At 40.9% G+C, this 15,928-nt stretch overlaps 1 protein-coding gene across 1 annotated transcript; it reads left to right on the top strand.

The window, feature by feature from the left end:
* Positions 1-4,653: 4,653 nt before the first annotated feature.
* LOC139949602 (uncharacterized) lies at positions 4,654-15,928 on the top strand. The gene is made up of 2 exons (XM_071948027.1): positions 4,654-4,798; positions 11,907-15,928. The coding sequence occupies exon 2, from the start codon at positions 11,936-11,938 to the stop codon at positions 14,477-14,479; it is 2,544 nt and encodes an 847-aa protein (XP_071804128.1). The 5' UTR covers positions 4,654-4,798; positions 11,907-11,935; the 3' UTR covers positions 14,480-15,928.

Here is a 15,928-nt window from a genome sequence, read left to right as displayed (position 1 = left end):
GGACTTTTGGCACTTTTGAGAGATGATTATTGTACCACCAGAAAACTTTTGACTTTTGATACTTTTGATTGATTAGAAAAGTACCAACTGAAAACCTTGGACTTTTGATAGATGAGAAAAGTCTGAATTCGTTTTTTGAGCCTTTCGATCGGTGAGAAAAGTGCCAACTGAAAATCTTAAACTGTTGAGACTTTTGATGGGTGAGAAGAGTACCATTTGAAAACTTTCGATAGATGGTAAAGGTTTTATCTAAACCCTAGACTTTTTAGTGTTGAGAAAAGTACCATCTGAACAACTTTGGCTTTTGAGACTTTTGATATATGAGAAAAGTACCATCTGGAATCCTTGCACAAAACTCTTTCCAGAAACTGAAAACTGGAACCCTTTTTTTAATGACGAACATATTTAGACTTTCATCTGAATGCAGACTTAAGTCAGCCTGGTGAGAAGAAATAATAACCCGTTATTTTGTTCACATGAAATAAACTGTGCTCTTTGATCTACTTCTATTAAGACTCTTTCTAATAAAAGAAAGGTGGAAATACCATTATTGCAACATATCACATACAATTTATGTGGGCTTATCCCTGCCGAAAATAATATTGTAGATTTCTATAACAAAATATTCATTATCAAACATCAGTTAAATTTTAGTCGCCTTGCTATAATCAGTAATGTCCAATATTTAGCTTTTACTGAACAAGTGGAATGAATCTGATAGAACTGTTCGTTCCTTGCAGTTTTTCTTCTAGAAAATGGATCATAGATGAATAGCACGTAAGCCTATGATATGAAATACGTGGCTTATTTGGGTGATCATATATCATTGGTCCACCTTTATAATCAAGAACTATAGTATCACTATATCGCAGCTTTAGGCTTCTCACTATTTTGTGAACTGTCAGAGTTGAAATTCTAAACCGACCCCAGTGGGATTTATAGTCTGTCAGTTCTAGGCCCTACACTGACACTAAAGAAATATATATAAAGGTGGGGAATATCGCTCTAAGTTAATGAAACCACTCTTTTAAAGCGCATATCACCGTATAGGTCTATGTAACATTATGCGCTGAAAGAGAAACATCCACAATAAAATTGTACAAAGTAAAAAATATAAAAAATTATATGGTTTATCCCCGATGCAAATTTAACATTATGTTTTTCATCCGGGTTTTGATTGATATTGACCCGTCACTATATCCAGGCGTCATTTTGACACCCTGCAGCAGCCATCTTGGTCATGTTCATTGTATCTGGTAACAGTAATGGATGCCAATAGTCACTGTACAAAAAGGAACCAGACTTATTGCCTTTTCGTCCTCGGTTTGGTTACATTGGTAAAACCATTATGGCCGCACCATGATGGAGGTACATATCCCGACAACTTTTGGCACACATCCTGTACATGGTCCCTCGGGTCCAGATGAACCCAATTTCACAACAACTTGCTAAGCATAACAACTTGCTAAGCACAGAAAAATCTTACTACTAGCCAACATTCCATAAAGTGTACATAGCTGGAACTGGTGCCCCACTTATTTGCGTTATTTGCTAAGCAGTATATTCTGCTTAACAGCTTTATCAAAATAGGCCGCAACTGCGAAGAAGAGCATATAAAACCAACACTGGAAAGTGGAAACACTAACATGCTGATTTGAGGTGTGACATTTTGCAGTCACTGCCGTTAATCCCCCAAGGCAGTAACTGTACATAAACAGAGAGTCCAGCATTCCCTGAAGACGATCAGATCAAACTGATCGAACCGTTGAGTCGTATAATCAGCGGTTCTTTTCAGAACCAACACTATAGGCCCTACTCAACAGAGATGATCACATGGTGTTACCACAAACCTCTCTTTGTGACTAAACAATGTTCCGACAGAGGCTGTGGGGTACTCCATCGGGCGGTGAGTTGGGACTTGAACCCTCGACATCCTGTTTACCCTGGGCATGTCCTTGGGTGAACCTTTCGTTGTAAAGTCGCAGCAAGCGATCAATGCTTTCAATTGATTTTTTTCTTCTTTTTTTGCTGTAGACGGCACGTCTCGTTTCGATTATCCTTGAGGGATCCGAGCAATGGTTCAGTCCGTTATTAAAGCACGACGAGGGGCCGGTTCGGGCCCTTGCACGGCTGGGGTGGGGGCCTCGGACACGTCATGGACTTGGTGCAAGGACGGTCTTCCCGGAGCACGGCAAAGTATGGAGTCGGAGAGTGCCCGTTAATTTTTCTTTTTTTTTTAAATGACGAAGCTTTAGCGGGACACTATAACTATGAGTAGAACTGCTGAAAGCTGTGTAGCAGAAATTACTGTTTGACAAATTTGTTTGCCAAGCAAAAAATAAATCGAGTAGGGCACGTAACAAAAATGTAAACGTTAATGTCTTTTTGGCTGTAACTCTGTTTCTGTTGAGCAGTATTTTTCTGAGCTTAGCAAGTTGTTGTGCCTATTTATACAGGCTTTATGAAATTTGACCCAAATGGTTCCGCTCCGGCCTGGTTAGCCGCCTAAAGATGGAATATTTATTTTGAGGGGCCAACAACAACAAGTGTCTACACATTATTATGATACATCCAACAGCACTAGCGTTAACGGGAATGATATGAAACGAGGAGAGTGTTCAGTTTTAGACGTGGGAGGGAAAAACCCATGCCGTAATAATCAGGACTTGAAACCCAATCCAGTCATGTAAGGCTCCGGTCTGAGGTGGGATTAGAACCGCAAAGTCCACAGAGGAAAGGCAAGGGAGGAATAAACCACTGAGCCAACCTGATCCCCCTGATGCTGGACAATTCTAGGATGTTTCTCTGGGCCTGCCGGTGTCCAAGGGAATTCTGGCCGCAGGGGATTCTGTTCCTCATATGGAAAATTAACATGGGCTGAAAAGGGTGATTTAAAGAGGGCGCTATCAGAAGAAGTTTGTACACAAGTTTGCCGGTGTCAGATGCAATTGTGTCCATCAAGCAATACTGTCTGCTCCGGACACTTTTGCATATGCAATCGTGTCCGGGGCTATGCAAAGACCGTCCGGCGGACATGTACATGACTGTAAGCGAGCGTGCATGCACTGAACCTACGTATTATATGCAGCATGAATATTCACGTTTTTATGATTGCAGCGAATACCCAACGGCCAAACATTACCCATGCCATTCATGACATGCACTTAGCTTATAAAAAACGGCGAACGTGTTCCGTCGACCAAGGGCGTTTAATTTACTGCAAGGACGGTTAAGTTGCACGGGGCGGACACAACTGCATATGCAAATGTGTCCGGGCGGACATAATTGCATTATGCAGCATATTTATTCAAATATTTGTAGCCAAAGGCTAAATTACAATTGAATTTACAAGGTAAAAAAACATATGAGGGGGGGGGGAGGGGCATATCTCGGACAGAATCTCCTATGCCACACCGGCGGGTCTCCTCAGAAGGAACACTGCGGGCCGAGCAGCAGTTGGTTGCCTTTTGTCAAGGCCTTCGTGAAGTAAACAGAGCGGAGCGGGTGTGTATAATGATCCCCGTTCCTCCTCGACATTATTGTAGCCCGCTCCCCGGCAACTGCTTGATGTTGAGTGGAGGAACAGTTTCACCGCCATGCCGTCCGGAGACACTAATTGACCCGACACCACCAGGCACTACTGTACACTGCAAATGATGTTGTTGTAATGGACAATTTGCACTAGCCATTTTAATATAATTTCCCCCCATACACAGTGCCCGCAAGGAACTATAGCCCCCCCCCCCCCCTGCAAGACCGAAGAGAATCGGATTTTTGCGAGACCATGTGTGCCAAAGCTGTTTTATTTAATAGCAGAAAATACTGCTTGACAAAATTGGCTTTGTAAAAACTGCTGTTTTTGTTATACTGTTCATCTACCATTTTGTCTGTGCTTAGCAATTAGTGTTTGTGTTGGCTTTATGAAAGTGTGCCCTCTTCGTTTTGCCGGACCATCTGTCTTAGGACTCATGAGAACGGGACAGACCAGAATGGGCCGCGAACAATAATCTCATTTTTACTCATCTTATGGTCCTAATCATAGATAATATCATATTGCACGAAAATTAAGTCCCGGCTGTATCTCACTTAATTTTACTTCCATGAAAACCTCCAAGGAAAACACCGACTTTAGAAGGTCTTCCGGATCCATGATTTCCTTCCAAAATATTGTACAATGAGCAACCAGATTAATGTCATGATTACCAATCCCATTATTGGTACACAAATGAACATTTAAGAGAAACTAATTACAAAAAAAAAAAAAACCATTATTTATAGCTCATTTTTTTATTTTTGTTTGAAGTTTTATTTCTTTTCACCAGGGCCCAATTGTAATAAACACGCAGAGCAACTTGCTTCGCACTGTCAAACAAACTTTACAGGACATTGCTGCGACTAATACCTCGGTCAATTCTTGCTTAGACAGGAAATTTGCTTCGCAGAATTTGCTGCTTAGCAGCTTTTATTAAACTAAGCCCAGGAGCACTGAGAAATCGAGCCGTGTGAACGCGGACCGTGCGTAGCCTCCGAGCCAGCCATAGCGGACGTGTGATTTTACTAAACGACCGCCAACTCGCAAGGGTTGTTTCGCGTTGCATTGTGGGTAATGCAGAAGAAAGAGTGAGTGTGCGCCATTGCTCTTCTGCCCTCGTACGGTGTGCGGAAACCGGCATGTGTCGATTCCTCGCAAATTCTTCGCTAATTTCCCCCCTGTCGTCCAGTTGGAAACCCATCCAGTAGCCAGTGATAGCTCAAGCACCTCTTGACAGCATCTCGTTGTGTTTTTGTTGGTTTCGAGGTAGGTCGAAAGGGTGAATTTGGGGGTTGTTTTGGGGTCGGTTGGGGCCCGAACCGGCTGAGTGCAGACGCGGTGCGTCAGGACTCGTGCATTTTGGCTCTTGTACCGAAAAAGTGCCAATATTTCCGTGAAACTTTTACCCTCAAAATTGTCCCCTTTGCTTCGTCTCCAAATGCCAGACGAGCGTACTGTACTATCTGTATGCTGTGGTACATGTGCCAATATATGTGGACTGGAATTTGAGATGCTTTTCGAAAGTCCAAAATTGAGATGTTTACGTCATGAACGAATGTGTCGGCTACCGGCCGTGTGTGTATTTTTGTGCACACATGAGTCAGTGGCCATGATTGGTTTGCCAAAATGGCACAACTCAAAAAAGAAATGAATTACGTTTGTCCTTTGCTTTGCCTAATGTTTAACCCTTGCATTGTGTCACATGATATATTTCCATTTTTCAGGTAATATTTTCAGAAGTTTCTTTCAAAATAAATTTGTGTGTCGTTTTTACATAATTTGATTTTAGATAAAAAGTTCATTCAAGCTTACATTTTTGTTTTTCCTTATATTGCATTGTGGGCTGTATTAATTTATGAACTACATGAGTTATGTACCATCTAGACACTAACATGAGAACAAAAGAGTAATTGTCAATGAACTCTTAATCGAAAAAATTTACCGTACTACTCCAAGTCTAAGGTACATGGGCCTATCCTGAATATGACATGGAACGAACAAAGTTTTATTTTATTTTTTATATTGCACGTCCAATGTATGTACCAATAACAAACAAAACTAAGAAATATGAAACAAGTGGGGAAAAAACCCTTATGGGGGAAAACCCATGTACTCATATTGGGACTGGAAACCCAATCCACATACAATACAAGGCTCCGGTCTATAAGGCTAGGTGTTCGTACCAGGGTCCACAGAGGTGAAAAGGAGGAACAGAAACCACTGAATTTCAAGAGATGTCAAGTTCAGACACCAGCTAGGTGCAAGTTTTTTCAGAACCACCCCTCCCCACCCTTAAAAAAAATATTCATTTGATTAGGGATTTTTGGGGTATAACTTGGATTATGGGATGTGCCCCCAAAAAATAGTGTTTTGAGAAAAAAATAAAAAATAAAATAAAAAATAATTCAATTTTGTGTTAAAAACCAAAACAAAATCGATCCACAACAATACTTACCACCATCAAAGTGCCACGAATCCTTAGCTGCTGCATTACCTAAAAGTATTTTTTGGGGTCGCTACAGCGCCCTGATTTACTCCGCACTGCTTGTTGCCTTAGTGGCACTGTGAGTAAAGAGTACCGCATTGACCCAAAGACTACTTGTCGCGCCACATCCACGAACATCAAGGCTATGTTTTTTTAACGAAATGTTCCATAAAATTTCATCAGAACGAGCGCGTACATTTCCAAGTTTAGTGCTTTACATAAATGCGCTACTGTAGGTGACAACTGGGGGAAATATCTCAGCATTGAAACATAAAGGTTTCTATTGGAAACATTATTGCCTCTCCTAAATGAAGGTAGGGACTTGCCAATTGGCAATTATTACCCATTTTGGTTTTTCACAGTAAATGGTTGTGGGGCGTGGGAGCGTGAGACAAACCCCCTAAAGCTTGAGTCTCATGGCAGATGCATGAGACTTGGTCAGATACACAGTAGGTGTAGATTTCACCCAGCATTTAGGCCAATAAAATGCATATTAGGGTATGTTCAGACAGCATACTAAGTTAGACCCGAACCGGTTTAATTTTCGAGGTGGTCGTAAAAAGTTGTTCCCCTTGCGTTCAGAAAGCACCCCTTTACGGTTTATCTTCGCAGTTTAAAGAGGTCAAGGCAAACCAACCTCATTACTCTAACATCCGTTTTTTTGTCCTGTTCATTGGTCACCTTGTGTTTACGTAATGATTACAAAGTTCACTGGGCCATCTGTTGAGAGTTAAACCGGATGTGCATAGCGTTTAACAATTTTAACTCGTTCGTGTTCAACTCGATTCGGTTAAAAGTTTTAAGAGCGTTCCGACACACAAAGTTAAACCCAAATGAGTTAAAACCGCCTTAAAACCGACTTTAGTACTGTGTCTGAATGACTCCATAGACCAAATTTGTTCACACTCAATGTATTGAGTTGCAAATCAAGCCTGGAATTACAGCTTGGTTGCCCATGGTCTTGGCCTTGGTGCACCTTCAGAAGTTTGCAAAATAAAAATGACCTTGACATAAAGATGAAATTCCCGGGCTGCAAATGATGGTGTTTTTTTAGGAGCAATGGAAATGTACACGTGTAATTTGTATTGGGAAATCATTCACTGGTCCCTTGTAGCATCTTCACTATTCTGATGTCACATGATGCTGGTATACTGTATTATGAGACTGTTGGTATGACTGGAATGTAAACTTTACTACAAATGTTTTAAACAAACAAAATATCTTGCATTATAAAAAAAATCTGAGGGATAAGAATTATCAGCTTAGCATAAAATACTGTTTTTTTCTTTTTCTTCACTTGAATCCATGACACAACCGTACATAACCACTTGCCATTCATTGGATTTACATGTAGGTGAGTTGGGGGGGGGGGGGGCAGGTTACATGGACAGTGGTTGGCTCCCAGCCAGAATCCAGAACATTATTAATAATAATTCTAATGATAATAATAAGACTTATAATGCGCACATATCCACCCTGCTGGGTGTTCAAGGCACAGTAAAAAAAAAACCCCAGAAAAACAGAAAAACAGACACAACAAAATTAGTAAAACTTGAAAACTTGTGACTACTGGGCGAATAGTGAAATTTTGTTATTCGGATACCGCTGGCCAACTATCCGAAATTAACCGGATATTCAAATAGTTTTTTCGCCGCTAGAGGGCGCTATTAAAAAAAAAAAAAAATGTTTTTTTTTTTTTTTTTTTTGCCGCTTGAGGGCGCTGTTCGTTTGTGAATGAGATCTTATGGGCAGATTGATATTAGTTTTAGACGGTGTCACTCGGTTCATTCATAAAAATGACCGGATCTAATTTAAAGATGGCGATTTGCTTTTTCTTTTGATCGTGATTGACTCTACGTGAAGTGAAGGAAAACTTTTGTAATCTTGGAACAAATTACGTCAGAAATGTCATTGTTTTAACTCTTCACGGAGGTGAGCATAGTTTAATACTTAATTTATGCTGTTTGATGCTGTCTTAATAGAAGTTTCATAAGGATTCAGACAAATCATTCATATCAGTTGTCGCCCGACGTCCGCGGATATTCGGATATTAAAGAATATCCGGTTACTGGGTTGTAATTACAGAACTATCCGGTTTATAAATAGCTATTCGCGCCCTATGCGGATATCCGGTTAAGAAAAAAAAGGCATTCGCGGTTACGGATAGGAAAACCTATTCGCCCAGGCCTACTTGTGACATAAGATAAGTTTTGAGAAGAGATTTGAATTTTGTGGTACAAAGTTATAGAGAGTTCCACATTGTGATCGCACCTGTGGGCAAGTGGGACTAGGGGGAGCAGGCTTGCTCACAGAGGCAACGAAGGTGATTGCCTCCATGCCCCCCTGGTCATTGACTTGGTGCCCTTGAAACACTCCAGTAGAAATGTACTATTTCCTGATAGGGTGCTCTTTACCAAGCCGGAAATGCCTTGCTATATGTACTCTCTGAGGGAGTATGGGTTAGGTGCAAGTGATGATTATGATACAATGAGAAAATGTGCAATAAAAGATTTAATACAAAATCAGGAGGTCATAGCTGCATCTAACGATTTGTGGCATTGATCTACCTTGTCCCAGTTGATTTGTTAATTTTGTAGGGCGAGCTACTTTATGCAACTTTACAAATGTTAAGTACATGTATTGTTTGAAGCTTTGCATGTTGTTGAGACATAAGACGAAACTATAAATAAATAGTAAACTTGCGGGTACAACCATTTGTAAATCTCTTGGGGTGAGTGTTGGCTCTGAAAAGAGCCGGTTGTGTCTCGGAGTTTCGAACAGTACACTCTGCTCCTGAAGACAAATATTATTGACCAGCATTCTGAGAAATGTGTAATAAAAAATTAATTCAAAACGATTGAGATTAAACTCAAACTGCTCACCATTAGAACAACAATACTATGAGGGCCTCATATCTAAAACACAAATTACAGAAACTCAAAAGACAAACTCGGTTAAATGGAAAAATATATGGAACAGCAGCATCGGTCAGCGGGCATATGAGCTCTAAAACATCAATATAGAAACTCAAAAGACAAACTCGGTTAAATAGAAAAATACATGAAACATTGGCAGCAGGCATATGAGACACAAACATACATTTTTGAGCGCCCAACTTAACTTGCACAATTTTCACACAGCAACCCCACTCCCCAAATTGTCAAGAAGAGCCAATAGACTTCTGCATGTGTACCCTGTTGTACCGCAACAAGACGTAGCATACATTAAAGCCAGTGGACACTATTGGTAAATATCAAAGACCAGACTTCTCACTTGCTGTATCTCAACATATGCATTAAATAACAAACCTGTGAAAATTTGTGCTTGATTGTTCGTCGGATTTGCGAGATAACTATGAAAGAAAAAAACACCCTCGTCACACGAAGTTGTGTTTTTTTGTGTACTTTCAGATGCTTGATTGTGAGACCTCAAATTCTAAACTTGAGGTCTCGAAATCAAATTCGTGGTAAAATACTTCTTTCTCAAAAACTACTCCACTTTTGAGGGAGCCATTTCTCACAATGTTTTATACTATCAACCTCTCCCCATTACTCGTTACCAAGTAAGGTTTTATGCTATTAATTATTTTGAGTAATTACCAATAGTGTCCACTGCCTTTATTGTTCCTGGTTACATTTCCTGATCCTGAGTAGGACAGCTCAATACTTTACAGACAGTGTTACTTGGTTCAGATAAGTGCAAGAAGCTATAAACGGCAACTTTATTTTCATCCATGGTATGAGTGGAATCAATGCTGCCCTCTATCTTTCTAAACTGTTTAGTCTTATGTTCATGACTTACATCACATTCAGCATGTTCAGGAAATGATTCCGTCCAGCAATTTAAGCATACAGCTGTAGCAAGAAATTTAGACAACTTATTTTGTACACACTGAATGCTGATATAGCAAGTCCAGTTTTTTTTTTAGAAGCAATTGGAATTTTGTTGTATAGCATTTTGCTCCGCTTTATACATGTACTGCAATACAAGGGAAATCGTTTATTGACATTATTTACAGAAGTCTACTGGTTGGATCATCAATTTGTAAAAATTGTTTAGCATTGGGATTTTTTAACCAGTCTTAACCAGTTATAACCATTTAAAATTGGATCAGGTTTCCTTATAATTTGACTAATGATATTAAATTTTCCTTATAAAAAAACTTATGGTAACGAGCAATGGAGAACTGCTGATAGGATAAATCATTGTGCAAAACGAATCCCTTCGAAGTAACATACTGTAGTTTTTGAGAAAGGGATAATTTCTCATTCAAATATTTTAATATAATAAAATAATTCAGGCCTGAAACCTTTTTAAGGCATCCGAAAGGCAAATTAAGACAAATTTGTGTAACAAGGGTGTTTGTGTAACGGAGGTTGTTGGTTCGAATCCCACTCTAGTCAATTCTTTGTTCAACCCCCAAAATCATTTCAAAAATTACCCAGTCAGTTTCCTTTGTGGTTTATATTGATAAGGGTGTTTTTTCTTACAGTTTTCTCTTGTAACTTTGATGACCAAATGAGTCCATATTTTGACAGATGTGTTATTTTATGCATGAGATACACCAAGTGAGAACAGATCACTGGTCTTTGACAATTAGGCCTTCCAAAGGTGTCCATTGTCTTTTATGGTTAAAAACAAAGCTGACAGTAAAACAGAAATTAGACCTTCATTTTCTTTAAAATGATTTGGAAAATTAAGCCATCCCTTTTTCCTGTAGAATGTTTCTTAATCCCCTACAAATATAATACATTATTTTAAATCTTCTACATGTACAATTTGTGACTGTACATTTTGCTTTGTAGCTGCCCCACTGTTGCTTGTGGTTTTGTGACTGTTAAAGACTGGATTGCAGTGTTTTTTTTCAATCATTGGAATTGGGTTTACCATGTTTACCATGCTTCTTTTAGAGCTCATAGCTCTGATTTGGATCTGTAGAAACGGTTAAAGTGGTTTTATTTATTTTTTCTCTTGTTTCTTTAAACAAGTTGGAACATTTAGGAAAATAGACTTGCGCACAACTCTACAAAGCTATTTCAATATGAAGTTGCTTTATAGTACTGATACAGTCAAATTTCCTTAGTTATAAATGTACATGTGTAGGACACATTCCAAACATTAGTGCTGGACGAATAGTCAAATTTTGATATTCGGACACTGCTGCCCAACTATCCGAAATTAACCGGATATTCGAATAGTTTTTTTCGCCGCTAGAGGGCGCTATTAAAAAAAGAAGAAAATATTGAAAATATTTGTTTTGGCTGCTAGAGGGCGCTGTTCGTTTGTGAATGAGATCTTATGGGCGGATTGATATTAGTTTTAGACAGTGTCACTCGGTTCATTCATAAAAATAACCGGATCTAATTTAAAGATGGCGATTTGCTTTTTCTTTTGATCGTGATTGACTCTAAGTAAAGGAAAACTTTTGTAATCTTTGAACAAATTACGTCAGAAATGTCATTGTTTTAACTCTTCACGGAGGTGAGCATAGTTAAATACTTAATTTATGCTGTTTTATGCTGTCTTAATAGAAGTTTCATAAGGATTCAGACAAAACATTCCTATCAGTTGTCGCCCGACGTCCGCGGATATTCGGATACTAAAGAATATCGGGTTATTACAGAACTATCCGGTTTATAAATAGCTATTCGCGCCCTATGCGGATATCCGGTTAAGAAAAAAAAGGCATTCGCGGTTACGGATAGGAAAACCTATTCGCCATTAACCGGATATTTGAATAATTCGCCCAGGCCTACCAAACATATTTCAGACAGATTGTTTTCTGTATGGAAATGTTTTGTTGTACAATTATACCATGAAAGAGATTACCATAACCCATGAAAGTAAAAATAAATGTTTTCTGTTTATTTTTTGTTTCCTCTACTCCAGACAACTTACATCCTGCTCACGTTGCCATCATGTCAAACATGGGTGTGCAGTATACCCAAGCTGACGTCGCCAAGGGTCAAGAAGGGCCAGACGCCCAGGCTAAACAGCCCGATGTTACCATCCTTCATCCAGCCATGAATCCCGCCCACCAAGGCATCCAACAGATCGTTAATTGTTTCCGCTTCGGCACGCCCTTTCTGAAGCAGCTTATCCTACAGGAAGCCGACGTGATTTACGAGTGTCGCGTTTGCCGCAGCCTGTTCCGTGGACTGCTGAACTTTGTCGAGCACAAAAAGTGTTTTTGTGTTGAGCGTGCCGGCGTTGACGGCCATGTGGTCGGTAAGCGACAGAACACTGATGCCAGAGAGTATGGAATGTCACCTGAAGAAGCCGCCCACATTCTGTCTTGGGGAGCCTCCATCCCTGACAAAGACATCAGAACAAAATCAGAAGGCACATCAACAAAGAAAGGTGGCACCTCAAAGCAGTCCAGTAGAGGAGTGAACTTTCAACTTGTCAAAGATGACCCTGAGGACTCTAAGTTTGTTGTCCTTCGCCAGATCCCAACCACATCAAGAGCGGTGGAGCAGCAAGTTGTCAGGCCTGATCAGATTCTCCACGAGGAACAGATCAACAAACTAAGTGCATTCAACTCTCTGAGAGATCATGGCGAAGACACCTCTAAGATTGTCGGTGAGATAACCATCCGTCAGGCTGCCAAAGCAGGAAGAATCCCTACTGCTACATTTGGGGAGAAAAGAGACACACTGCACACCCTGCTTAAGACCGTGAATACTCAAGTGTACCTGGAAAAATGTACCTCTCCTCCATCTGAAATGGGGAAGAAAGACTCGCTACGAGTTGAAGTAGAGACCCCCAAATCTGCAGTGAGCCCAACTATGTCTCGGTCGAGTGTTTCACCACGTGTTCCTCATGCTGACAAGAAGTCTAGCAGTGTATCTCCTCGACAGAAGAAGACGGCTGCTACTCCCCGTTTGACAGCTCAGCAGATATCTGCAAGGAACACCTGCAAAGTGTGTAAGAAGAAGTGTAAGAATTGGACTGCCCTCGCATGGCACATGAGAATCCACAAGAAGCCACTGTTCAAGTGTCCGTTGTGTCAGTATCGCAGCCCATCTGTGTACAATGTGCGTCGCCACATCCAGGCTATGCATAACCTGTCCACTGACAGAGTAGATGAACTCCTGAGTCGCAAGATCGAGGAAAAGGGTGAGGAAAGCTCCGAAAGCAAGAGTGCTCAAAATAACAATGACAGCAGCTCCTCGCCAACTTGTGACATCTGTTTTAAGACATTCGCCAATCGTCGTAATGTGGCACGGCACAAAGTCATCCATGAGAGAGAGAAGTTACAGGCTGAAGGGAAGTATACTCCTGCATCCAACGCTACCCAGGAGGAAATTGCCAGGGGCAAAGTCATGCAGACCATGGATGAGAAAAATATGCGTTGTCGTCGCTGCCACAAGCAGCTGTCGACAGTGCGGCGACTGCAGCAACACTGCTGTAACCACTTTGGTTACAATCGGTACAGATGCCGTATGTGTCCCTATGAAAACAATGACTACACACAGATGCGCCGTCATATGATGGGCAAACATGGCCGGCAGTTCCGTACCATTCAGCAAATTTCAGAGGCTATCAAATCCATGAAGGTCGGGGTCTGGATCAACTTGACTCAGAGTCAAAACACTGATGATTCCGATTCTAAAAAAGGCATTGGGTCAACGAGCAAATCAGTCAAATCTGAAGAGAAGAATCCAAAGCAAGGAGCAAGCTCAAAGGGTGGAAGCACTCATTCTAAACAGACTACAGCATCTACGAAGCAGTCTAGCACATCTGCCAAAGCGTCTGCAGCTGAGAAGACTAGTACCAAAGGAACAGATGACGTCAAAGGCAATGTATCTCCATCTCCAGTTAGACATAAGACCGAGTTGACAACAAGTAAAGTCACTGAGAGCCCATCTAAGGATACAGCATCCTCTTCAACAAGCTCTCCAGGGACCTCAAGGAGATCTTTAGTCGATTCAGTTGTCTTGGGGAAGGAGAGAGAGACTCCGATGCGTCAGGCAAGACTGAATCACCGAAGCGTCTCGCCTAAAGGTCCACGAGAGAAGGAGGAGGAAGAAGACAAAGCCTTGCTGCAAACGATGATGGACAAGAAGAACATGAAGTGTCTCAAGTGCAAGAAGCGGTTTCAGTACCACAGCTCATTGCTGCGACACACCCGCATCCACCTCCTGGAGGAATCCTCGTCGCTGGAGCAGGGCAGCAATAAGAAAAACCAGGAATCCGCCTCCAAGAAGGCTCAAGCCATCAAAGCCATGATCAACCCAAGTCAACTGCGATGTCTGAAATGTCGGAAGCGTTTTACAAGCATGAGCACACTCAAACAGCACGTTGGACGCCATCTTGGATACAGCACCTTCAAATGTCGGTATTGTGGGTATCTGTCGCACAACTACTCCTGGTTTAAGAACCACCTTTTGATGAAGCACCCTACTCAAGTTGGTACTGTCGAGCTAGGACAGCTCATAGGCAGCATGAAGACAAAGTAAAGGTCTACTAATATCCTTTGTTTAAACAAGACTTGAGGTACACAGTTAAAGTAGAATTTGCATGCTGTGCTTTTTTAGATGAACGTAACGAGTCCAGCCGTCGATTTCACAAAACTCTTCCTAACTTAGGATTAATCTTATGACTTGGGGCGAGTCCCAACCCTGCACTGTTACATGCAGACCTTAAGATTAATCCCAAGTTAGGACGAGTTACTCGTCCTAATTACACGAGTCCTAACTCTTTGTGAAATCGACGGCTGATGAGGAACAAAAATTATTTTGTTTACAAGGGACAGTGTGCAGAGCTGCCAACTCTCCTTGATCCTGCAGAAAGTTCCATGAAAAAAAGAAAATCTTTCCGTGGTCTGATAAACAAATTTAAAAATCTCCCTGATCAAGGAGGAAACGTTTTCAATACTCCCTTGTTGTTGTTCAAAATCTCCCTGATTGTAAGACGCAACAATGGCAGCTCTGCATACCAACACTGCAGACACACCATGGGCAGGGTCCTCAAGTTTGCAGGTTGGACTGCTAAAGCTGTGTTCCCGTTGAACTTTTTTTGTTACATGTAGTTAAAGTACCGTGACTTTTTTGTAGAATGACAAAATTAAATCCAATGGGAACGCATGGTAAACTGGCCTCGACCTTACCGCAGCCACGGTAATTTGACAGGGCCCAAAAAACGGGAACTGCTCACACAGTAGAATCTATACACCTAAGCCAGTCACAGTAACTTTCTGCATGGCTGCAAAGAAAAAATCCAATGGGACCACGGGGTAAGTGTAAACATTAGATGTCATTATAGTTTCGTTAAGCTTTGAAAAGACATGCCAATGTTGTGAGCTAGGTCTTAACACTTTTTGGCAATGTGTGAGTTTTTTGGATGCCAATCTTGCCCTTGATGAAGTACAAAAAAACATTTTGAAATGGACAAGGGGGACTATACATAAAATCAAATCTAAAATTCCTAAAAGACCAACAGCAGTTCAACAACTTAAGAACTGTTAATAATAAATTGTTAGCAAGATGTAAAATTGTTAACCTTATGGGCGGGAAAATCAAATCTATTAAATCAATTATGTTTGAGATTTCACAATCTTTTCATGGCATGATGTGGCCGTGCGATGTAGTACATCCGACTTATTTTCCTGGGGTGGATTTCACAAAGAGTTAGGACTAGCCTTATCTCAAGTGAGGACCAGTTACTTGTCCTAACTTAGGAATATCCATGCAATTTGTATATCTCCTAGGACTCTTTGTGAAATCGACCCCAGGTGTCTGAGTCATCATGGTTTGTGTTTGAATCCCGGTCATGACACTTGTGTCTTTGAGCAAGACCCTTTATTATTATTATTGCTTCTTGATGTACCTGGGGTCGATTTACCAAAGAGTTAGAACTAGTCTCAGGAGAAAAACTTAAGGCTAGTCCATAAGTTAAGACGAGTAACT

This window comes from Asterias amurensis, chromosome 17 (genome assembly GCF_032118995.1).
Source record: "Asterias amurensis chromosome 17, ASM3211899v1".
NCBI lineage: Eukaryota > Metazoa > Echinodermata > Asteroidea > Forcipulatida > Asteriidae > Asterias > Asterias amurensis.
The sequence above is the reverse complement of the archived record's forward strand: the minus strand, read 5'-3'. Positions and strand labels throughout refer to the sequence as shown.